At 40.3% G+C, this 26,252-nt stretch overlaps 1 protein-coding gene across 1 annotated transcript in view; it reads left to right on the top strand.

The window, feature by feature from the left end:
- The first annotated feature begins 198 nt into the window (after window positions 1-198).
- Window positions 199-26,252, top strand: part of KCNB2 (potassium voltage-gated channel subfamily B member 2) — a 198,842-nt gene continuing 172,788 nt past the window's right edge. Inside the window, exons 1-2 of the mRNA XM_027695766.1 lie at window positions 199-443; window positions 17,189-17,873. Of these exons, the coding sequence (XP_027551567.1) occupies window positions 17,295-17,873 (579 nt within the window). The 5' untranslated portion in view covers window positions 199-443; window positions 17,189-17,294. The remainder of the gene's footprint in view (window positions 444-17,188; window positions 17,874-26,252) is intronic.

The raw sequence follows: 26,252 nt of genomic DNA, 5'->3' as shown, positions 1-26,252 counted from the left end.
GCCCCCCCGCCCCGCCGCCGCCGCCGCGCACAGCCGCAGACACGGGCGGCCGCGCCGGCAGCCGGCGGCTCGCATGCAGCCGGGGATTACGGCGGGGCGAGGGCAGCGCGGGCTCGGCTCTTATCCCCTCCTCGGTCCCCCCCTCCGCCCGCCACCCCAGCCGCTCGCCGCGCGGCTGCTCCGGCGGCTTTTCATCTACGGGGGTAGAAGGGAGATGCCTTTGCCGTGCTTCTTCCACCCCCAGTCCTCTCCGTGCCGGGGGGGCGGTGATGTGGAGCTGGGAATGTAGAGGAAAACCCTCCCCGGGAAGAAGCGACCAAAACAAATCGCTCTCCGTGGCTTTGGCGGCCGCGCAGTGCCCGGGGAAGCCTCAGCAGTCCCTGCCAGCGCCGGGGAATCCCTCCTGCAGCCCCCGGCGGCGCCCCGGGCGCCCGCCGAGCAAGGTAAGCGGGAGGGCATCCCTCCTCCGCCGAGGGCTGCCTTTTGGTTTTATTTGTATTTATTTTAGAGCCCGAGTCATCCACGCCTCCCGCGCTGATGGGACTGTGGAGGGAGGCGAGAACTGCCGGCTGGCCGCCGGTGGGCTGCGGGGCGCCCGGGCCGGACGGGAGCGCCGCGCTCCCGCGGGGAGCCCGGGGGCACCCCGGGCGCGGTGGGGAGCGCCCCTGGGCAGGGGGAATGCTCGGCGGGGCGGGACGGACACGGGGTGTCCTCCCCGGCTGCCTGGATCGGTCTGAGGGAGGAGAGTGCAACCCTCACGCTGGAGCACTTTGGAAACCACAGCTTGTATTTTTGTTCCATCAGAGCTGCTAAAGGGAGTGGGGGGAATGACATTTCGTAGTATTCTACCTCCTGCTGTGGGTGAGCTCTACAGAGAAAGGCTCATCATTTGTTTCCGACGCTCTAATAACGCTTGTGGAAACCTGATGATACAAAACCTCAGTGTTCTCCGTAGCTGTCGTTGGAATTACCCCATCTACCCAGGGACTGAAAAATCCCCTCTATCAAAGAAAATACATGTAGCATTGTGGTAGTCTAAAACATAGTCATATATGCTTTCTGTAGGTATGTAGCATGCTGACAGTTCCCTGGATTTAAAAACCTAAATGTCTTTATGAACAGGCATGTTCACTGCCTGTGTGGTTTCTACAAACCGTTCAGTGTGTTTCTTCTATCAGAATTTCACTGCCTGGGGGAAGGTAGACCTTTGTTTATACACTATGTATGTACTGTCCGTATTTATAGTAGGGTTTGGACTTAATTCAATTCAAGTTACATAATGATTAAGATACAAATAGGAAGTATATTTGCAGTTTTTTGGACATTTTAATTCATTTCAGATAAGACTGTCTCTGGCATCAGTACCAAAATTGTCACTTTGTCGATGTTTATGTAAAAAGGGAAACGTCCATAGCATCAGGTGGAGACAGCATTCTTTGGCAAATACAGAGTCATCAAGACCTTGCTATCAAAAGAACACCTAAGGAAAGGATTTCAGTGACCCCATCCTGTAGCTCTGAGAAGCTGCCAGGATTGGTTTAGAAGAGGAAGAATAGCAGTGAGACTGGGCAGGCTTGGCAGGGAGAAAAGCCTGTCTGGTGATGTTTTGCTTTAAAGACGCTTAGACTTCAAGTCTGCTCAACTGGCAAGTCTGTCTAAGTTAGTGTAGAGATAGCACCAAGCCTTAGAGGCTGCGCAAGGTCCGTGAAACTAAACATCCTAACAAGCCTGGGGCACGATCCTTCTCCTAGAGAGTTTTAGTAGAAACTGTCAGGGGAGCAGGGTCAGCAAGTACATGCCCCTTGTGAAATTTGTTTGCTCTCCAATCACTAAGATGTGCTAGCAAAGCTCTGGAAATATTTCCCAGAGAGATGAGGTGCAGTACAAACAAAAAAGTTTGTTTCTTGTTCTTAACACCTTTGTCTTCTCTGTTCAAACAACATCTGATAAACTGTCTCTTCACTCAGCCTTAGTGGAACTTGCAGCTGGCTCGTTATAATTTTTTTCTTTTTCCAAATTATGCTTTTGCAGGCAGCTCTCACCAAAGCATTTGAATTGCTTTTGCCTCCTTCTTTCTCAGCTGGACGCTGTCACTGGGACTCAGCAGGTTGGCCTCATTCAGACATACGCAGACAGTAAAACATCTTCAGCTCAAGATGAGGGAGTAGTGCTGTTTGGAGCAGCATGTTTCAGTCTGAGCTTTTCCATTGGCTTCAGCATTTTGAAATGTGCCATTGCTGTAACGATGCCATATCATACGTATTTATTCATGCTTAGCCTTTTTTTTTCTCTAAGTGAAAGTTAATTGGCAAATTCTGGCTTGCCATTCAAAGCAAGGCGAGGGGTCAAGATTTGCAATAGCTTTCTTGCCAACATTTGGGATTTTGCCAAACAGCTTGCTACTGTCACTTTTAGAAGAAAATCTTAATCTTACGTTACTTCCATGAGCTTCATGTAACTACATGCTCAGGTAAAATATTTTCCATGATGCTACTGTATTTAAAGCTACCTGCTGGAGGACATTTCAGTCAATGTTTTACTCTGTCTGTTGTTCTTATATAAACAGCATGTTGGGGAGAGTCTGTCTGTTCTCTGTTCTTCATGGCTTATAGGAACATGAGCTGAGATACCTGGTAAAGGGGGCAGTGACTGGGAGTATGTAGTGCAGTGGGAGATTCCACTGCAGACCCCTCTGAAGGTGTCTGTTCTACCAGAGTACAGACCTGCTGCTCCCGACAGACTGAGCTGGAAGCCAGAAGGGGAAGCACTTAAAGTTGCAAGCTACTTCAGCTTCATCAGAGCAGACATACATGCATTCTAAAAATGAGTTTTTGTATGTTTTCAGGGGTCACTTCTATTAACTCGTCATGTAATTGCATAATGCTTTCTGACCCAGCAGTGCTCACAGCTCTTGAAGTTAAGTAACAATTGCCTCTGAAAGGACTTTCCATTTCTCTCGTGTATTTTTATAGGAATTTTTTTCATTTTTAGGAATAAGGTTCTTTTACCTAATAGGTGTCTGAATATTATAAACATGGGTGCATGATAAAAAACAGACTGCTTTTTACTTTGTTGAGTTGGGCTGTTTCTACTCTTATTGGGATATGAGCACCCTAAGAGAAAACATTTTTAATTTCCCATCAGTAGCTGGCACCTTTTTATTGTGGTTATTGCTGAGGTAGTGGCACTGGGTATTTGATTTCTTTGATTTTATATCTTTTAAATCTTTGGGACATGTTCTCTTATCTCACATTTAACAGGTAGAAATGAGTATCTAGTTTATAACAAGAATATTAACTGTAAACCAAAATAAACTTTCCAATTTCTAATTGTGGAGATCTTTTAAGATGTGCAACAGTGTTCAATGGGATACTGTGAAAATAAATTCCCTGGGACATTATACAGTAGATTTTATCCTATTGTAAATGTAGATTTTTTTTTGCGCAATTCCATAGCTTCCTATGTTTGCTTACTATTAATTCTCTGACTATATGGAAAGGATATGGAAAGAGTTTCATTATTTTGAATTTTTTCTTCAGTATTATGCAATTAGAGGGATCGTATTGCATGCTATAATAGATACATTTCTCAGTCATCCTCAAATTCAGTCTAAGTAAAATGCATATATATGACTAAATATAAAAACTGAACAGAGAAGCTTAACAACTCTATTTTTTATTGACCAGAACTTGGAAGTTTCTTGTCTTGCTTGGCTATTGGTACAAAGTCAGTCCCAGTATAGCTTCCCAGACCACTAAATACCATAAAAGCCTTAGACATAATATGTGTCAGTCAAGATATTTAAAATCTATTAATCTTAAAACCACCTGTATTCTTCATAAAAGATAGAAGGACTGCAAAGGCTATTCTGCTTTTTGTCCTTCCCAGTGCTTGTTACAGCACATGCAGAAATTTCAGTGCAAGTTGCATATTCGGCAAGTCCCGAAATTTCACTTGTTTACTGTGCCATACCTTGCTGTGTTCCAGGGGCTGGAGTAAACAGAGGATGAGTTTTTTTAGACTACTTTTGTTCACCAAAATGAAAGTATGATGTGTTAACTGGATAATCAGCAAATAAAGAATATTATTTTGAATATACTTCTTCTTGGATTATTGTGATCGCATGAACAATATGGAAACAGTAATGAAAAAGTCTTAGGCCACTAAAATTAGTGGAGTTTTTAATTTATTTGTTTCTAATGCAAGAAATCTATATTTAGCCATAATGGTAGAGCACCGTGACTTAGGTGTCTGGCTTCTATACATCCCTAATCCTCCTCTGGATAACTATAAAGAGTAGTCAGTAGCATCACTGCTGGCACCAGCAAGAGACTCAGAACAACAGTGTATTAGCTAATAAATAATATATGTCATACTGGCGTAATGCAGCTCTGAGCATTTAGGAGTAGGCTGCGATAAGCAGCAGTTGTAGTCTTTACAAGGAACAATGGCAATTGACCAATTTACCTCTCATAGTACCGTGACAGGGGGACTGTGGTACACTGTAAAACTGTGCAAGGGCATTTACAGTCCGAGCCAAGGCAGAGGGTGAATAGCTCTCTTACCACAGCACTGGCACATGATGCAAAAGCTCTAGGCTTGTCAATGCTTCTCTCTGGGAAATCATACTTGCTATTGCAGGATGTTCTTCATGCTGCCATCATATTCAAGTATTTGCTTGTTGGGAAATAAGCATCAGCCCTTTATGTTACGAGGAAATGAATGCAAAGCTGTGCTGATAATTAACTGAACAAAGCTCTCAAACGTAATCTTCTTTGATGACACTGGAGATGAGCTTCTCCCTCTGACTGCCTAACAAGTTAAGAAATAGAAATCAGTTATGGCAGTACAATCCAAATACTGAATAAATTTGCCTGAGAGCTTTAATAAGATACCTCAAGGCAGTTCACAATATTTATTTCACAGTACCTCATGAATGGTTAACTTCTAGAAAATTAGTTGTGTTTTCAATATATAGAGATAAAAATTACCATCAAATGCAACAATGAAGCCATAATGCTGCTTTCTACAGAGTTTTCAGTTGTGTCATTTGCCCTCTTAAGGTGTGAGAGTTTAGTTTACCTGCAAGGTTGTTGACCTCATCTCAGCTGGATGTATTCTCCTAGGACTGAATAATCCTACTATAATTTATGGCTATACGTTCAGTGTAAATTTACATATACCAGAGAGATCCTGAGAGGGTTTGAGCAGAAAGAACTGGCAAGCTGCAGCAGGTAGAAGAATCCCACTAATTTATTTAAGCAGACTCAAACCAGTGAATTGGCCTAATTATCCATGAAATCACAAAGCTGTGAGTGACAGTGGTTGTTGAGATTAATAGCACAGAGTGTCGATTTACCTTGACAGGAGTGCCATCTAGAAGGTCTTGCCTTCTAGAATATTTGCATCTCGTGCTTTCTTCATTCTCATTATTGCTGACATAGAGCAAACCTCTTAACTGGGTAAGTCTTGTGCTTGAATTTATACTCAGGACTAGCCTGGCTACTGATAGTCACTTTAGTCCCTATTTAGGCATATCAGTAAAGTAGCATTAGCAATGCTGGGTATCTTCTGCTACCCTTGAACTAAAGAAGGGATGAGAATCTTTGGCTGCTCCAACGTGTCTACGGATCACCTAGGTAGAAACCAAATTGTCTGGCTTTTGCTCAGTAACCTTGTGATTGTACTCATTAAGAAAAATCAAGCTTTTGGGCCTTTCATAGATTAACATGATGCAAACAAATGCTTCATTTTTGTAATCCAAGATTCCCCCCAGCCAAAGGACTGGTCACACCTCTCAGTTACGGACTCATTTATGTCTGTTGCCTTTCAAGTGCCTCCTTCTTGCTCAGTAGGAACGGGGATGGTCTCCATCCCTGCAGCCATGCTGGGGATTACTGATAGCAGCAGTGGCCTGGAAGATACACACCACAGGTTTGAATCACCAGGGATGAACGTGGTCCCTGGGTGAATGTTTAATGACCAGCTGATTACATCAAAGTGGAACCAAGTCCACCACCTCAAGGTGTATTTTGAAAAGAGTGAATCTTGTTCAGTTCTTTTGAAGGACTGTGTTTTACATACTTCTTGTAAGAGGAGGTGCAAGAGAATATCATGTGAGTAGGTTGTATCCCTTTTGATCCTGCTTATGCATTGAGTCTGGATAGGAGTTGAGAGCATCTTCTTCCTGACTGTAAAGTATTATGTTGATCCTGCCTTAGAGGCTCCTACACCCTTCTTTGAACTTGGGTCTTGAGTGTTTAATATTAGAAACCCTGAACTAATGGCTCTGATGAAGCACATTTTTAAGAGGATACTGTGGCTTTTAAAAAGACATTTTGGCTTGATAGAGGTAAATAAATTAATTTATAGTGGCAGTTTTATAAAAGTGTTCCTTTTAGCCTGTCTTGATTTAAGAATTATAACAACAGTAGCATAGGGCTGTGCATGATAGTGAGTCCTCCCTTTCTTCTACTGTCAGGTCAATTTGAGGGTCAAAAATATCAATACTCCTGGTATCAGGACCAAAAGTCAGTAGAGCTTCTTCTCTAGTGTTAAACTGAAGTTCCCGAGAACAGCTTTCCCTTACTGCTTCCCAGACCAACTGTGTCTTTACATAGTATGTGGAACCAAAACACTTAAGATAAATTTGGGAAGCAAAGTTTTCTGCTTTCTGGATGACTGCTTCTCTCAGATGGGCCAAGTAAGATGCTGGGTTGTAGAAGACCCTGCACGACAATTTCCAGTAGTAGTTTGGGTTGTTTTTCCAAGGCATTCTGTAGTTGAAGACATCAAAATGATGAAGGGATGGATTCTTCAGAATCAAGACTAGACTGAAATTTGTCTTAATTTTTAATGATAAAAGCTTTTTGTAAAGACTTGCTGATGCTGTGACCTCAGGGACATTTCCAGCTATGTACAAAGGCACTTGTCAAAACTGAGTCACCCAAAAATCAAGGCCTCAATTCATTCCTTCCTTCCAGCTTCAGGGCTTCTGTGAAGCACCAGCAATAGGAAAGTGGGCTGGGCTCCTGGTGGGTTGAGACAAATGTCTCTTGAGGACATCTGCCCCTCTCAAACTTTAATCTTTGGCCATGTCTCTTCCTATCTGTTGTCCAGCTAGGTCTAGGCTTACCATTTACCCTGATTGAATCAGGGAACAGTCCAGTTAGAAATGGTTCAAAATTAAATTTTTTACAGAGGCAGTAATTGAACACAAATGTCTTTTACAAAGACATCACTTAAGAATACAGCTATGCTTTCCTTAATTGCAGATTTAGGATGGTGGCATTGCATGTTTTTGCTTTATTAGAAAACTCAAACATTATACCAGGATTCTGGACAAAGTGCAGCATCCAGAGTTTTGGGTGCAGTGTCATTCAAAGAGGCATAAAATCTGACTCTTTTGTCAGATATGCCTCATTGCTTCAGACATCATTTTCTGCGTATATGGGATAATATATGTTGTGTAATATTTCCCTGCCTATAAACCTAGAATCATCATTCAGTACTACACTGTGCAAGCTTTTCTTCAGGAGAACAAAAAAACATCTGTGAAGTTCTTCAGTGCTTTCAGCTACTTGGCAGCACTGCTATTGCTAGGAAGCAGTGGAAGATTGAAGGGTTAGAGAAGATGACATATTTAGAATAGTACTAAAACTAATTGTTTTAGGACAACTAGTTATGTAGTGCTTCCTCAAAGAACAAATTATGTGTTGACAATCTTCTCCATCATCTTAATGCATTGCAATACAATTAGAAGAAAAAATCAAGTAGTGGATAAATAAATTGCAATTCAAAGCTCTAATTTATTAATATTAATATGTTTACTATTATTGGTGTATCCTGTATATGTAACATCTGTACACTCTCAAAGAATTGTATGGAAGTACCAACAAAACCTGTGGATCCAGAGTGCTAGCTGGGATACAAATGTGTAGTCTGATTTAGACCTAAAATGAGGACCTTACATAATCGCATTTCTGTCATATTTGGTTGTTTGAAACTAAAGAAAATGATCTGCCATTCGGCCTTACACTTCTCTGTGACAGCTCATCTCCTCTGAAATTTCCAGGGAAGGCTAAATAAGTAGTGAAAGACAGTATCTTTGGCAAAAGCAATAACTCAGCTCTTAGCAACCAATTGTAAACATAAATAGTAAAGTGCAGATATGACCAATAATTACATCCTAAACAAGAGATGTTTCAACCTGCAATGGAAATGCAACTGTTTTTGTAAGCTGAGCAGGAATGCATCAAGATTGTTTGTAAGGATCATATAGCCATGCTTGTCACAACCACCAACAGCAGATCATGCTTAGTAAAGAAAGACAGAGAACCAGAGCTGATCTGGAATAAAGGCTGATGGGGATCTTGATTCAGTGCTGGGCTGGGCTGCAGAGCCATGTTCACTGCTCTCTTGAGACCTCAGTGCAGGCTGAAGGGGTGCTTCAAACCCAGCGCTCAGCTCCAGACTGGTGATGAGGTCCTACTCAAAAAGGCCACTTGAGTCTCAAATTCCACATGAGTCTTGAGGTAAAATTACCCTGACTGTTCTCAAGAGCATTCAGCTTTTTGGTGTGAAGCAGTTTGCGTCACCTGTAGTGTGTCTAGAGCCCACTCACACGGCTTTACCTTGTGTAGGAGCTTAAGCAAGTGATTATAAGTGCTATTGGGGTAGTTAGAAAACTCAGATAAGTTGAAACTGCCAAGCTTGTGTGACTGCAAGATTTTACAAACATTTTATCAGTTATACTCTCCCTCTTTTTCTGTCTTCTGTCACCTCACCTATTTCTGTCTGGATTTTCTTATCCAAGACTCTTAGGGAATATATAAAGTCTCAGAGTCTGCTGCTCCTTGGTGAGGTTCAGCTCATCCATCTAAAAGACACTTCTGTGCTCAAGATGGTGAGAACAGGGAGTTAGCAGACAGACTGATTTAGTTGATCTGAAAAGTTCGTCTATGACAGGCCCCATCTTTATCGAGTGTTTCCTGCAATCTCTGAGACTTTGCACAGCCAACATTTAAATTTTCACATACCGGAAATAAATAATCTCTGAGGTCTGTTTTGAAATGGAAATAATCATTGTTTCAGACCAGTTACCCATAGCTCCAAGAGCAGGTTTTTCAGGATTTACTCTCAAAGCAGTTTCCATAGACCAACCCGTCCATAGCTGTAAGCAGAACTCTCAAGGCTCAGGTGTGATTTGGTCGTAGTTCATGTAAGGACTCAGCTCTCCAATAATGGCTCTAACCATGGTTTTAGTCTGGCAAGAACCAACCATTGCTCGCAGGGTTGACAGGCGGAGGCTCCATCTTTGTCCCCTCAAGACCATGTAGCTTCAGGTAGTTTCACCCACTGAAGACTAAGGACTCGAGTCCAAGTGCTGTCACCCATAGTTCAGACAATCAAAGCTGATCTAATTCTCTCCTGTGCATGCATGCATGTGTTCCTGCATATGGATATGAAACTGAGACATACACACGAAGCTCAGTAATACTTTAACATGTTTCCTGACACTTCCAGCCCTCAGCTTGCCAATCCTTAACTATATGAGATGTGACATCTGTAAAGGTGGGAAATGGAAATAAAGAACAACTCATTTGAGCAGGATGCTTTTTTTTAAAAAACTGAAATTAAGGGAAAATTCTAGTAATAAAGATCCTACAGCACACCATTAAGAAACTGCAGGGCTTCATATTTTGAAACAAAGAACAGACATTTGATAGCTGAGATGTGGCAGCAGAGATCACAGAATCACAGAATGTGCTGAGTTGGAAGGGAATCACAAGGATCATTAAGTCCAACTCTTAGCCCTGCACAGGACCATCCCCAAGAGTCACACCCTGTGCCTGAGAGTATTGTCCAAATGCTTCTTGAACTCCAGTGGGCTTGGTGATGTGACCGCTTCCCTGGGGAGCCTGTTTCAGTGCCCAGCCACCCCCTGGGTGAAGAACCTTTTTCTAATATCCAACCTAAACTTCCCTTAACACGACTTCAGGCCATTTCCTTGGGTACTGTCACTGATCACCAGAGAGGAGAGATCAGTGCCTACCCCTCCTCTTCCTCTCACGAGGAAGTTGTACACTGCAATGAGGTCTCCCCTCAGTCTCCTCCAGGCTGAACAGACCAAGTGATCTCAGCTGCTCCTCATGTGGCTTCCCCTCAAGGTCCTTCACCATCTTCGTTGCCTTCCTTTGGATGCTCTGTAACAGCTTAATATCTTATATTGTGGTGCCCAAAACCGCACACAGTATTCAAGGTGAAGCGGCCCCAGTGCAGAGCAGAGTAGGACAATCCCCTCCCTCGACCGGCTGGTGATGCTTTGCCTGATGCCCCCCTGGACACAGTTGGCCCTCCTGGCTGCCAGGGCACTGCTGACGCATATTCAACTTGCCCTCGACCAGGACACCCAAGATCCTTTCCACGGCACTGCTTTCCAGGTTCTCATTCCCCAGATATTACAGCAAAGCAGAAGCTGAAATAAAGTAGAATCATGTGACCAAATAAGCTGGCATATGAAGCTCTAAAAATGAGTTTGCTCAGTAGAAATGTATTAGTTTTTCACAATTAACTTGCTCTATCTTTTCTTGGCTAACTTGCTGGATCCCAGGTTGTAGGCTCTAGGAGTCAGACCCTGAGGTGGGCACAGACTTTCTAAGCCTTCTTAGAATCATAGAGTATCTCCAGTTCTCCAGTTGGAAGGGACCCATAAGGATCTTGGAGTTCAACTCCCTGCTCCTCACAGGACTACTTAAAACTAAAACCAAAACCATATCACTAAAAACGTTGACTTGATGCTCCTTGAACTCTAACAGTCTTGGTGCTGTGACCACTTCCCTGGGGAGACTGTTCCAGTGACCAACCACACTCTCAGTGAAGAACCTTTGCCTAATGTCCACTCTGAACTTCCCCTGACATTACACTTACAAAACCTAAAGCTAGTTTTTTCAGAAAGTGTTACATATCTGCATTATATATAAGCTGAAGATCTGATAAATCAGTTTTAATAGCCAAACTACAAAATGCAACAACGGTGTCCCCACATTTTTCTTGATTTCAGTGAGCATTTTTGCATGTGAAGAAAAACCAACACATTGATCTTAGATTCTCCAGACTTGAAAAAAAAAATTGAATGAGATCACCCAAATAATTTGTTTAATAATTTCAGAATGTCTCATTTTGATCCAGAGCTTTCTTAACTTTTAAAAAACGTAATTTAGTACATTTAGAACTAGATTTTGTTTAAAAACATTGAAGACACTTTGACCAAATTGCGAAAACTTCCATTTGTTTTCAAAGCAAAGAAATTAAGAAAAAGAATATTTTTTTGCAAACAGCTTGACAAGTTTTGACAAAAAGACATCTTCTGACAAATGGTAGAAATTTGTCTTTTAAAAGTCAGAAGAAAGCCAAATTGTTCTCTTTTCCTGGGGGTCTTATGATACAGCCTTTTCTTACATACCACGTTCTTTTTTCCTCACTGCTTTAAATGCAGGATGTGCTCCATCAGTGAAGTATGTTTATTTAGTGTAGCTTCTCTACTTTCTTTGGCAAAATTTGTATGGCAAAGACTGGGAGAGATGTTTATGACTGAGGCATGCAGAAGTACCTTGGATGCGAATTCTTTTGGAACAGAGGTCTCGCATGTGGAGTCCCTGCAAGGGGCTGGCGCTGCTCGGACCAGCTGGCACAGTGACCCCCGTGTGTGCAGTTACACTCACCTAGACTCCAAAGCAGATGGCTGCAAGCAAACCACTTATTAGGAGCAGACCTTGAAGCATTCTGACTCTCCAGCCATCCCTGCAAATGATTTGGGAACATCCTGACTGTGCCGTGGTAGGTGATGCTCCGGCAATGTGACAGCACAGACAACTGGGTTCCTCAGCCTGAGGGTTTAATCTGCTCACGTAGGAGTGCCCATCAAATGTGCTGAAAATGCTAAGGACCCTGTAAAAAGTGGCTATCTCAATCTGAGCAGCCAAAATTGTTGGATACTTCAGGCGTCTATGACCTTCATTTCTCCATTATAAAGCAAAGATAATGGTGGCCTCCTACTGAAGGGGAAACTGGGAATCACTGGAATCACTTGGGTAGGATAGTGAGAGCTCCCTGAGGGAAATGCAGCACTTTGTGTGTAATGTAGGCCTTGCAGCAGGAAATGCTGAATAACATCAGAGGCCAAGTACCGAATGAGAAAGATGAAAAGAAATGGTAAATAATTACCCATTCACATAAAGCAGAAGGGGAATCACACCATAAAAAGCTGAATGCCTGTGGTGCAGGGGAAGGCACTTAACCTTCCTTCTGGCTTTCCCTAGCTTTTTGAGTAGTAGCCTTTGAAGTTTTCACTTTTATTTAATGCAAAGGATTGGCTTTGATTTGAAGAGGTTTATGCAGTATTACAGGTATTTTACTACAAAGTAATTTTATTATTGCACAGAAAGAATATGGGGTTTATCTGGAGTTGCTCTTATATATATGGGGGTAGAATTTGTGTCTTTCTCTACTGATTGCTAAGAGTGCTGGTGAGCAGCAGGCTGGCTTTGCCTGCCTGCCAAGGGGTGGTTACATTTCTCACTAACCCATGGTGGACGAGGTGCACGATGGAGTTGCATACAGCCAAAAGGCTAAGGCAATAAACTAAGCTGAAAAATATTTGAAGCCTTCTCAGGAAAAAAAATAGTAGTGTTCTGAGTTAGTTACAGTAACTAAAATCCAGAAAGGTAATTTAATGAATTATAAAGGTAACCTCACTTGTATCATTTTGTAATAATGAAAGAGCTGGTGATTTTGTATCAAATTTCTAATATGGATTTTAAAATTAAACATGTTACATAGTTAGAGTGCTTCAATCTAATTTCCTTTTGTGACAAGGTAACCCGCCTAGTTGATTAAGGTAAACTTTTTGGATTTCGATAAATCTTTTGATACTGTCTCTCACAGTATCCTTCTGGACAAAATGTTCAGCAAACAGTTGGATAAATATGTCATGTGATGGCTGAGCAACTAGCGCATGGGTTGGGCACAAAGAGTTATAGTGAATGGGGTAACATCAGGCTGGAGACTGGTCACTAGTGGGATTCTGTGGCGCTCTGTCTTTGGCTCAGTTCTCTTAAACATATTCATAAATTACTGGGACGCAGGACTTGAAGGGATACTAAGTAAGTTTGCAGATGATACAAAACTGGGAGGAGCTTTGACTCCCTGGAAGACAGGGAGGCCCTGCAGGGAGACCTTGACAAATTAGAGAGATAGGCAATCAGCCACCATGTGAAGTTTAACAAGGGAAAGTGCCAGATTCTCCTTGTGGGATGGGGCAACCCTGGATGTATATACAGACTAGGGAATGAGATGCTGGAAAGCAGTGCTGTGGAAAGAGACCTGGGATCCTGGTCGAAGGCAAGTTAAGTATGAGTCAGCAGTGCCCTGGCAGCCAGAAGGCCAACCATGTCCTGAAGGGCATCAGGCAAAGCATTGCCAGCTGGTCGAGGGAGGGGATTATCCCACTCTGCTCTGCACTGGGGCAGCCTCACCTTGAATACTGTGTGCAGTTTTGGGCACCACAATGTAAGAAGGATGTAAAGCTATTAGAAAGTGTCCAGAGGAGAACTACAAAGATGGTGAAGGGTCCAGAGGGGAAGCCGTATGAGGAGTGGCTGAGGTCACTTTGTTCAGCCTGGAGAAGAGGGGAGACTTCATTGCAGCTTACAGTTTCCTCATGAGGGGAAGCAGAAGAGCAGACACTCATCTCTTCTTTGTGGTGACCAATGACAGGACCCGAGGGAAAGGCCTGAAGTTGTGTCAGGGGAGATTTAAGTTTGATATTAGTAAAAGAAAGGTTTTTCACCTAGAGGGTGGTTGGGCATAAAACAAGCTCCCCAGGGAAGTGGTCACAACACCAAGCCTGACAATGCTCTCAGGCTCATGGTGTGATTCTTGAGGCTGTCCTGTGCAGGGCCAGGAGTTGGACTTCGATGATGTCTTTCAATCCCTTTCAATTCATGAGATTCTACATTTTTATTAAAGGCACAGTTAAATACAGACTTTGTAGCCCAAGTTTGCAGAAAAGTTGTGCAGGAAGAAATTTTGAAAAAATTATCATCAGAGAACAAAAGAAAGTGTGAAGAACAAATGAAGGTGGGAAGAAAAGTTAGGAAGCTAACTAAAAGAATTTATTTATTTATTTTAAAGTTATATACTCTGCTTCTTATATATATTTTTATGATGGAGCTCTGTGAAAAAGGCAAAAATCACCCCTATGGTTCAAGATTCTTCATTGGGAAAATGAGTTTTATTTTTTATCTTTTCAGAGTGCTACATATTGTAAATTCTGGTTCATCCCTTGGTACATCTATACATAACACCTTCTCAACACTAAACTTAATAGTGTTTCACTGCTGACTTTAGTGTGGCCACTGGGTTTTTAAAGCTTTTTAGAAAAGCCACATTTCCTCAAGTAGGAAGCTGTAACCAATAATTATACTGACAAACCAGAAAATGTTTTATCAGCTTTACACCAATCTTCATGACACTATAATTTTTGCATTGTTGAACATGTGTGGTAACTACACTGCAGAAAAGCTAAAACAATGCATAGTCTCATGCATCTTTAGTTTCTACAATCAGAAAAATAAATGAGGATATGGTTAACCTAAGATCAGCTGCTTGATTTCTACTGTTTTTTACTTGATATTGCTAATATTAGGGTACACATTTTCATTAAAAAAAAAAAAAGAATAATTCCCTGAGATAAAATAATGAATAAACCAGTGAACGTCTCTAGAAATTGCCTGAAGACTTGACTGATTTCATGGAGAATGACAGAACCTCTCTATGAATTTCTTAAATTTTTGTGTTTTCTTATGTAAGACAACCTTTAAAGGAGAAACATCGTTGTACATTAAAGTCTAAAAGGATTTTTTTAAAAAATAAAGTTTGCAAACATTTCCTCTGTAGAGAATTATCCTCTCATAAATACTTACTCTTTGTGTGGCTGTCTGTATGTCAGAAGACTGATAAATGCATCACAGACCACTAGGAGATGCTTAAGTGAGGAGATCTTGAGAAGACTTGAGTCCCCACCTTCTCAGAAGTCTCACCATCATCCCCTTGCATATAAGGCAATGAGGAGGAGGGTAAAACCAAAGGAAAAAATCAGCCTAAGGTCAGGAGGAAAAAAGCAAAACACAAAACAAACACAACAGAAAGGAACATATACTATGTAAAACTACTGATGCCAGGGCTTTGATTTTGGTAGGACATTTATCTTTACAAGTGGAGTTATCAGATTATATTTTTTGTGAATGAATGTAAATATTAAAGGTTTAAACCCCTATGTAATTAGGCACAGAAGTGCTCTAGGTTGCACTGGGAGATGAGGAGGGATCTTCACAGTGTGGTGCTGGATGCAGGATGGGAAGAGGAAGAAAATGTTGGCCATTGTGGTTTTGAAGTAGGTTCAGCTTGATGGTGAAATTGCTAACTAAAATGGTGGTGCTCTGGGCTGTTGTCATTTTCCTCTTTCCTGATGTTTTTGGACATGGCAGTCTGTTAACACCTGTATTGTACGTGGCTGAGTCTTATTGTTAATTTATCTGTTGTTGGAGGAACTTTTAATGTTTACATATAATGACGTTTAGCAATTTTAATTTTATGCCAGCAACACAGTCAATACTGTCATAAGCATGTCTGACGACACACTGAAATAATTCTTTATTTTTCCTGATACTTTTAGTAAAGGATTATTCTAGGTCCTCACTGCTTTGGTGATGATCTGGTCTTTGTGACCTTCTAATTCTCTTCCAAATTTCTACCATTTTTCATGGTGAATTTGTACCCATTTATTCTTGTGCCATCATGGTCCTTTAGTACAAATAGTTCTTCTCCCTCACAGATCTCACAGATGTTTACTCCTGATGTATTTATAGGTAACAATCCCTCCCATCATAACCTTCATGCTTACTCTGCAAAGAGGATCAAATTCTTGTATTCATCAAATGCTTTTTTAAAGCTGGACTTCTTTGACTTCATTTCAAACAAAACAAAAGAAAACAAACAAACAAAATCCCCCAAATTGTTGAATTGTTGATTTGCAGAGAACAGGAGGAGGAGATGTCAACTCTGGGAAATTACTAAGGAGGATTTTCCAAGTTTGGAACAGGAGCTTGTCTTGTTCCTTAATATAAGGAGCTTGTTCCAATATCCTTAATATTCTCCCTTTGGGCCATGATACCATTGCTAGGTTATTATTTAAGCACTGGGTCTGACAGTTGACCATAGTAGAGCGGGTGAGTGGATTTCCTTCCTGTTCGATACTGATATTCCAAATTTAGTGACAAACAGCTGCACTTCAGAATTCACTGCAGCACTAGACACAGTGAGTGAGGATGCACTTGTGGATTATTACAAATGATGCTGCTGATTGCTGTCTGCAGCAATTTAACAGGTGAAAAGTGGGGCAGAGAAGAGCCTTACAGAGGGTCCAGAGAACAGTATGCACAGCCCTTGCCTATATAACATGTATCACTGGTCAGTTGTATGCAGAAGAGTTAGGATTCTTTTGCCCTATTTGTAAAGAAATAATCATTGTCTGGTGCTAGAAAATTTGACTTGTCATGATGACAATTTAATAGTTTAGTGAGTAACGTTTACCCATGAAGTAATACAGCAAATCAAGATTTGAGTTGGGAGAGGGAGGAAAGCAGTTTAGTTTGGATATTTTGGTATGCTGCAATTGCTTTATTCAGTTTCAGTATCTCCCAAATTTGAATTCTTTAATAAAAGTGAGACTGGCCTCTGTCTTACTTTTTTCTTATGGATATCCCTACAATCTTTCCATGGCAGACCTCATACATTAACTGCCAAGTGATCAGATTAAGCTAACATAGCTGCATCACTAACTGATTTAAAAAAAACCCAAAACCCCCCAAGTCCTTTGTACAAATTGTCACAGTTGATCTTCACAAATGCAGAAGTACAAGTGAGTTTTTCCTTTGCTTAAACATAGTGTTCTTAGCTGTTCCAGTTGTTCCAGTGGTTCTGTATATTACCACAGAAGAGTATCATTATAGAGAGAGCAAATTGCTAACATTAAGTTTTCATCTGCATATGAAAGTGTGCAAAGAGAGAGAGAGAGATCGGGGGATATATTGTACATAGCAATATTCTAATTTTTTGTCTTTTCTAGCTTCAGGAATGGAGCTGTCTGTCTGAAGAGGACTCTGCCCAAATATTTGTAGTGTCCAAGCTCATTCTCCTAAGGACTCTGGTGTTACAACTTCAACTGTTTCAGAATGGCTGAGAAGGCTCCACCAGGGATCACCAAAAAGTCTTCAAGGTCTACCCTTTCTCTCCCTCCAGAACCAGTGGAGATCATTAGGAGCAAAGCCTGCTCACGGAGAGTTAAAATAAACGTCGGTGGGCTCAACCATGAAGTGCTGTGGAGGACTTTGGACAGACTTCCAAGGACACGATTAGGAAAGCTCAGAGACTGCAATACCCATGAATCTTTGCTAGAAGTATGTGATGACTATAATCTAAATGAAAACGAATATTTTTTTGATCGACACCCAGGGGCTTTCACTTCCATTTTGAATTTCTACAGGACAGGGAAACTACATATGATGGAAGAAATGTGTGCTCTTTCTTTTGGCCAGGAACTTGATTACTGGGGGATTGATGAGATATATTTAGAATCTTGCTGCCAGGCAAGATACCATCAAAAGAAGGAGCAGATGAATGAGGAACTGAGGAGAGAGGCAGAGACAATGCGAGAGAGAGAAGGGGAAGAGTTTGATAATACCTGCTGCCCAGAGAAAAGGAAGAAGCTTTGGGACTTGCTGGAGAAACCCAACTCATCTGTGGCAGCAAAGGTAGGATAAACAGTAGGCTTAACACAAAAACAGTAGAAAATAGTTTCATGACAAATGCGTCTGACTTTGAGGAATTGACAACTTTCACTAAAATATTCAGAGAAAAGAAGAATCTAAAAATATACATATACACCCAAATCTGTCCTAAAACCCACTGAAATCAGCAGAAGAAACTCTGCTGAATTCAGTTGTTTTTAGGCAACTACTGTACTGTGCTTTTGCTGTAATGTGATGAGAAACATCTGTGTGATTCTTAATGGACTTCATATTGAATGAAAATACTGCCAGAGACCACTATTTACTTGTTTGTTAGAAAAGCATTTGGTAATGAGAAATGTACATTTCAGTATTGCTTGTCCTGTTACAGGCTCTGCATAGGTGTGGTGTCAGTGTTTCATAAGTTGTGTTGGGTAGATTATCAAAGTGTCAACAGCTGGTCTGGCATGGTTTTACACTGGGCAAGGATTGCAGTACGTTTTCTCTTATATTACATTTTTGCAATCAAGCATTAGAGTGTTCTGTATAAAAATATTAAAGTACATATATACACACATATATATATTTATGTATGCCTGTATATATTTGTATGCTATGTATGTATATAAACAAGTATATATTCTATACATATATACACACTTATACACACATATATGTGTAAAATACATATATATTCAGTGAGAAGTGAGAATACATTCAGATGAAGCCTTATGCTGTTACTGCTGCCTTCAAACAGGCAAGCTGACTAAAGTCTCATTGATACAGTAAATTGTGGAAGCTTGTCCCCAGTTTGAATGACTCAAAACAAAAATGTTCGATGTTTAGATGTTCATGTTAAGCTTAACTGTGGTTTTATTTTCTTCTGTTGTTGATTTGTTTTTGGTTGCAATGCTCTTGGACTAAGGTAAGTATTAAAATATGATGATGCAGTGGCCAAAAACCAGAATCTTGGCAAAGATTTTCCTTGCAATAGCAACTTCTTACTATCGAAGCACAATACACAATTTTTTAAATTTTAATTTCTCATTGTGGACTACCTAACTGTTTAAGCAAGGACTTAGTTTTGTAAAAAAAATATTTATTTTGCTGTAATAAGATTCATAATGAATAAAAGCATATAGAAGAAAAATGAAAGTATTCAGAATATTTTAGAAAACTACATGAATATATTTTCTGCTTCTGAGATACATGTTCTGGGCCATATGTTCCTCTCCCAGGGAAGGAGCAGAGGGGAAACAGATGGGTATAAGTTGTGCCAAAAAGGGTTCAGGGAAGCCGTGTTACACACTGTGATCCCCTGGTACAAGCTAACATCCATCAGCCTCCCCAGCACTTCTGTGACACAGCTGCTACACTGCCTGCAGGACTCAGGGACCAGCTTCGCAGTCCTACTTGGCTTGAAACGTCACCAACGTGTTCCGTAACAGATCTGTCCTCCTGGATGCAGGCGGGAGGATGTCTTTTCTGAGCCATGCAGCTGAAACACGCTGTGTGTGACCTGGGAGATCACCTGGTCATGGATGCTGCCTCTGTAACACCCAGCAGGCAGATTTGTTTGTGAAATATTTTCATATATATATATATATATATATATATATATATAAAAGAAGGCAGTTGCATTTCAGGCTTGAGACCTATGCTTAATTAGTGTTTTCCTAATTCTAGGTAGGAGTTAATACAGTAAGATGAACCAGATGAATAAAACAAAATGAATACACTGATTTTTCAGTTCTTTGCCTGTGACTTGCTTTCATTCTTTTGCATAAAATATATGATGGTTAAAGGCAGAAATATAGGATGGTTAAACTTTCATGAGTGCTTGCTTTTGACTAAAGTCTTATAACTTAACAGTGCCCTGTCATGAATTTGCTTAAAAGAAGTTAGGCCAACTTTGAGCTTTTAAGAAAATTCCCCTTTGTGCACTCAGACCAGATTTCTCCTCAGGTTTTGCAGATGCAAGTGGCCATTTCTTTAATTTCCCAAGATGTGTAAATAATTATTTTTTACCTTTTTATTTCCCTTTTCCCTCATCTCCTGCTTTGATTGAATGTTATAGATGTATCCTTTCTTCCTACAGGGAGTTTCACATTGCACTTGTATATATATATATATCTATATATATCTATATGTTGTAATGGTTTTCATTATTTCAGTTGCCTTCTGCCTAAGTTAATGCCATTTGATGTGGTTTTTCTGTGGTTCTGGTAGCTGGAAGTCACCATAATACATGCATTCAGTTTCTCTTTCTAGTGACCTTCAGTCTCTAAATACATATATGACCCAAAATTGTAGTCAGATACACCTATGGCATCTCAGACAGCTGTAGAAACTTGTCTGAATGACATAAGGGAGAAAAAAAACTATCACAATACATTCAAACTTGGGTAACATAAAACAAAATATGCTGAAATCAGTTGGATGTAATTTGAAACAGTCTGGAGCCATCACAGACTGTGTTAGGTTCTGTGGCAAGGTTGTATCAGAAGTGTTTGCATAACATCACTTTCAGATTTCTCATCTTTTGTTCAGTCTAATAAGTTGCTAGTTTGTCCTGAAATAAGAGGCACAACCACCTTCTTTCCTCTGTAGGAGTGGAAAGGATGGTGGCATTTTGACAGTGGGAAGTTGGGAACCAAGTGAGGAAATATTACCATAAGCCTCAAATTATAATACTAGCTCCCTTTCAAACTTCTGTAGAAAGAAATGAAACCATATCAATGTGCATAGCTATCCTACTGATGCCTGTTCAGTCATTCAGATCCTGTGTAGCATCCAAGCAATTGACAGGAACAGCTTGCTTTCTAATCCCTTTCACATCAGAGATTAGGAATGTGAGATAAACACTTGTATGTGGTTTTGATTTGTGACTGTGTCTTGCCACTTCTTGATTCTGCCAAGATCCCTTCTAGGTCTGATCCAAAGCTTACTGAATTAAGAGGGAGTCCCGCTTTGGATTAGGCATCTCAGGACAAATCCTACGCCTTTTGAGGTCAGCAAAGGTTTGCCACTGACTGCACTTACAGCAAGGTGAAACAGAACAAGGTGACAATGAATGAGCAGCAGGTGTTTTACAGGACTTGTAACAGTAAATAGGACAAAGCAAGAAGGATGTGTGACAAGAAATGAAAACTATGGTTAGCTAGTAAAAAAGGAATATTATAGGTCAAGTACTGTTGCACAATATGGGCACACTTTACTATGTGAGTTTTTTTAATTTTAGTAAATGAAGACATGCACCTCATCTCAGTCACTAATTAACATATTAGAAGCACAGCAGTTCTTGCTTAGTCCTCACCCCAGCAAATCTCTCTGTGGATTTGGTAGGTGTTTTAGCTGAGGAATACAGGATTCACCTCCATTTTCTGGTGTTCTCATTCATAAGCTTTTTAAGTAGGATTAAGATAAAGATGTCCAGAAGTCCAGCCACTTCAGAATATACAGTGCTGTGAAATAAGAAGGAGTGCTGGGATTTAGAAAGAGCAGGAATTTTGCATAAACTACATCCCAGAGAATCCCAAGGTCTGGTCCCCAAACCACAGAGTTTTGCATGAGTCTGGTCTTCTTTGGTCCAGAGGAACATCTGAGTTTTTAGACCAGGCATTTATTTACACTTATTTTGTAAACAGCAGTTTGTAAAAACTCTGTTTTTAAAAAAAAAAAAAAAAAAGTTATTTTTATATTTTGGCCTTCTATTTGACATTGCTGGACTTATAACAGCATCCGTAGTGCAGCAGCAGCTTTGACCAACCTGTCAATAATTTAAAAAATTACTAGTAGCATGGTGTTTCCTTTTTTTAAAGTTATATGAAACCTGATGGGGTTGAAAGTGTTCTCTGTTAATTCTGTTTGTTTCACTGCATGGCTGATTTGTCCTTACTTCCTTTTGTTAATTTCTTTTTTCTTGGGGTTAGTTTTCTGGCTTATTACAAACTGTAACATGAGTATTCTTCCTTTGTAAAAAGCACACTAATTTATCAGCTAACTAGTGGATTGTGGATTACAGAAGGTATAATTATCCCAAGCCTGACTGGAAATTGTGAGGAGTTTGTGTGCAGTATTCAGTAATTAATCCCTTATGAGAAAAAATTCCTTTGTGTATGGGGGGAAGATGCATGGAAGAGGAGATTTAGGCCACTGATATTTATTTAGCTACAAGTGCATTATGGGTAGGCTTGCCCCAATGACTTGCCAAGAGAGAGCACGCCTATTTTACATTAGGGGCCTGATTCTTATTTTCCATGAGTCTGTCTTATACATAATTCACACTGATGCTCATGCATATTCTTTACAGAGCCGCTTAAGAGGGGTCTTGGGGTAAGTGCAAAGTGGCAGAGTCATGCATGACTTCATAACAGAGCTGAGTATGATATAGGACATTTCAGTATTCTTTTGCCAGTCCTCATAAGTGATCTCCTAGATTGTCATGCAGTGTTCATTCAGGGGTGAACCCCAATTAATGGGACGTTACTACTTCTTTTTGTGTTGAAGGTAACATCACATATACTCAGAGGACTTAAGGAAAACTTTTAGATGATTCATATATTGTGAAAACGAGCTATCACACATAAGCCAAGTGTCAACAGCGGGATGTTTGTACAAAGATATTAAAGTGTTCAAGTGAAAGAAATACATTTTTTATGTTTGCATGCTTTGTTGTGTTATATGAACAAAACACTTTTCTTGCTTATGCCCTCTTCTCAGTTTAAGTTCTGTTAGACCTGTTCTGTATCATCCTGATTTTGTCAATATTTCTCCCTACAAAAGCTTATATTCTATGTGCTTTCCCATCTATCTTAAACCAAGGATGAAGATTACAGAGTTAAGACTTTCTCTTTTCTAAATTGTGAGGAATGGCTTTTGTATTAGTTTAAGTCCCACAAGTTTTTGTATTGTATATGATATATCATTGGGCATGATAACATTCATTGAAGATAAGTGGTGTTTTCTAGCTGATGTGTGGGTTGAACTTCTGTTTGACCTCTGGCTTCAGTTTATTTTTGGGGGGAATTCTGTCATGAACCTTTATCTGAATCTACTACCAGGAATGTTATGGTTTGCAATGTCACTCCCAATACTTTATAGAAATTTATCTGCTGAAACTAAGTTATGATAATGCACAGAGAATGGTCACTGGTGAGAAATATGTACCTTCATCTCACCAATGTTTTTGGTGAGGATACTTATTACCACTCTTTGCTTTTAAGGTGAAGTTGTTTCTTGTGCCAAATGATAAAGTCAGTCAATGTGACTGTAAGACAAGGAGATGATATTTGATCCTAGTCATTCATATTTAATAACTCAAGTGTTTTAATGTCTTGAAAGATAAGTGAATATATTGTTTTTTCAATAGATATTATATCAAGGAACAAGGAAGACTGGCAGTAGTTAATTGATTTTGTTTTAAGAACTTATGTATGCTCACTGCTGAGCTGGTCATTAAAAGATTATTTACATTCTTTATACTTCTTATATGGAGTATCATGTAACCCATGATTCAGCATTTTTGGTCAGTTTGAAGTATCATGGGAATAGAGCTACCATCTGATCTATCTCGCTCCAGCAGTGTTTAATACCTTAGTTACATAGGGGTTCCCTCTAGGCTTGAGATCTTGGTGGTGATGTGCTGAAAGGTCTTGCTGCTAACTTACTAAAAGAACTTACTAAAAACTACTATTAAAATGTCCTTTTAACTGACCTGTTTATTATTGACACTTAATTCTCAGTGAAACAGATGCTGAAATTTTGGAAGCAGTGCCAGGGGCAAAGATGCAGTGACTCATATTCAGACAGTCCATCTCCGGCTTCAAGCACTGGCACCAGGGAATATCCCTATTCACTGTATGAACAGACAGAGGGGAACTTTCCTTTCTAGATTGTGATAAGGGGCTTCACTGACTCTGATTTTATGGACACATTAAGGAAAATTAAAGAGTATTGATGATGAGTCTTGTTAAAGGGGGAAAAAAACAGGAATAAATATTTTAAAAATTGGGGGAATTCCATCTCCCATATTTGGTAATAAGATCTAATTTTTGCAAAAAAATGTTTTAAAGTAACAAGTAGAGTGTGCCTGCACTTGTGACACCATTCACAGAATCACACAGTAGCTCTTGCACAGAGAAACCTACTAGGATTTGGAAGATATGATATTACAATGAATTACCAGCAGGTACAATCTTCATGAGAACAGCTATCCTTTGCCGTAATGGATAGAAAGCAGTATTCTGATTTACCCCAGTGCCTTGTGTCCATAATTTAGGAGAGCAGTTTAACTCTACAATGACTGCTTTTTTTGCCACTGCTCATATCCTTTCTCTTGTAGCTGTTACCATAAATCGAGTGTAGACCAGCATCTTTTTTAAAATATGTACTTGCAGTATTTCTAGTTGGGATGGTGATGTTTTGGGCATTACAGCATGCCCCCTCCATAACGTCAGAGGCATCTCACGAGCTGGATTTTCAGCTGTGACATGTCACTTGAGCTGTGTAATGCCTGAGTGGACGGACCAGGCTGTTGTGCCTTTCACTTCACCCAGAGACAGATCATATGTCCTAAAAATGTTGTATTTCCGTTCCGTGTAAGCAGCTGCCAGTGCATTGTCTTCTCTCATGTAAGATATTTGGAAGCAATCAAATGCCAGGGAGATACACTAATAAATTAAATGATAAAGCATTATCCAGACCAAATCTGTGGGAAACAAAGGGCTGCACTCTGGATGAACAGGCTCCATCTTGCTTTTGTAAAGCTGAGAGCAAAACAATCTATATGATCACCTGCAAACTGGCCTTTGTTTGGGTTTTCTGATTTTTGCTTGTTATTTATTTCAGACAAAAAAGCATGGTATTTATCTTGACATATGGCAGACTCATGAGTTTTCTATTTGATGAAGATATTTGAATATTTGACGCATAGCACTGAACCCCAGGTCCTTTGAGGGAATATTGAAAACAAGCATGTGACACTGGCACAGCTGTTTCAAAGTGACTTTGAGATCAAAAAAGTATCCCAGTAGAGCTTTTATATGAAGCCCCCACAGTCTACTCTTTGCATGCCTTGGTCACTCTCTCTTTGGAGAGGTGTGCAATAAGGCCAGGGTTTCAGGTGGGATGAGTAAGTGTATTTGATTTGCAATGGTTGAGACCCAGAAAACACTCGTACATTTGAAGTAATTTCATAAGTGTACAGTATCCTTTCCACATGAATTTATGGCATTCTGGGTGAGTGAATACCTGAATTCCACATACTATACCTGAGACAGGTCTTCTAGTGTTCTCAAGCAGCAATGGGAAGAAGCAGGTTGTCTTGGAAAAGCATGCTTACTTTGCCACTGTAACCGTTAAGTCTACATATTAACAAACTAGCCTTTATTTCCAGAATAACTGTTTGGATTTGTTGGAGCTCATCCTATGCATATACTATATGTAAGTATATATAATATTGACAGCTGAGCCTTTCTCCTTTTTTTTAAACTCACAATATTGCACAATGAGAAGATGTGTGAGGTGATTGAAGCAATCAGAGCAGTGGTTTTCTCTCACTGTTTAAGTGCCTACAAACTGCTTGAATCGTATTTGCTGAATTTTCAAGTCATATTGTAACTGCTTGTTATAAATATTCATAAAGGATTTCTTCTAAAATGCAGGGCAAAACAGGAGCCAGAACACAGGATGCAGACCTGAAGTCTGAGGAAATTTTTATCTGAATGGCATGGTGAACTCCTGAATTTGATTGAGTCTTATCTGACCTCTGAGGCTCAGGTTCATTCCTCACTGAGAACATTTTTATGCCTGCTGCTGCTTGTGGGCAATGGTGTTGTGTTCCCCTAAGCTCCTGCCTAAAAACTAGTGCTTCACTGAACTAATAAAAAAGCTTCTAGGATTATCCAAGCTTTTCTGTTCTAGCCTCTAAAAGGTAAGGTAATTAAAAGTCCAAAAAGAGCAAAGCTCTTCACAAAACATCTCTTAAAGGAAGATCTTTGTTTTCCAAGGCAGCAAAGGGCTTCACTGCAAAATGTTGGGGTACATTTGTTACCCAGAGTTCAGTGTCTTCACTCATCATTCATTAGGTTCCTCCTGAAGCAACCACAAGGGTTAGACGTTGCTTTAAATAGCTCATAGAATCATAGAATCATAGAATAGGTTGGGTTGGAAAAGACCTCCAAGATCATCAAGTCCAACCCCTGATCCAACTCCAATTACTATATCATGGCACTAAGGGCCACGTCCAATCTCTTTTTAAAAACCTCCAGGGATGGTGAATCCATCACCTCTCTGGGTAGGCCGTTCCAATGCCTGATAACCCTCTCTGTAAAGAATTTCTTCCTAACATCTAACCTAAACCTCCCCTGGCAGAGCTTGAGCCCATGTCCCCTTGTCCTATTG

This window comes from Neopelma chrysocephalum, unplaced genomic scaffold, assembly GCF_003984885.1.
Source record: "Neopelma chrysocephalum unplaced genomic scaffold, ASM398488v2 Primary Assembly neopelma1_22, whole genome shotgun sequence".
In the NCBI taxonomy this organism is placed as follows: Eukaryota; Metazoa; Chordata; class Aves; order Passeriformes; family Pipridae; genus Neopelma; species Neopelma chrysocephalum.
The sequence above is the reverse complement of the archived record's forward strand: the minus strand, read 5'-3'. Positions and strand labels throughout refer to the sequence as shown.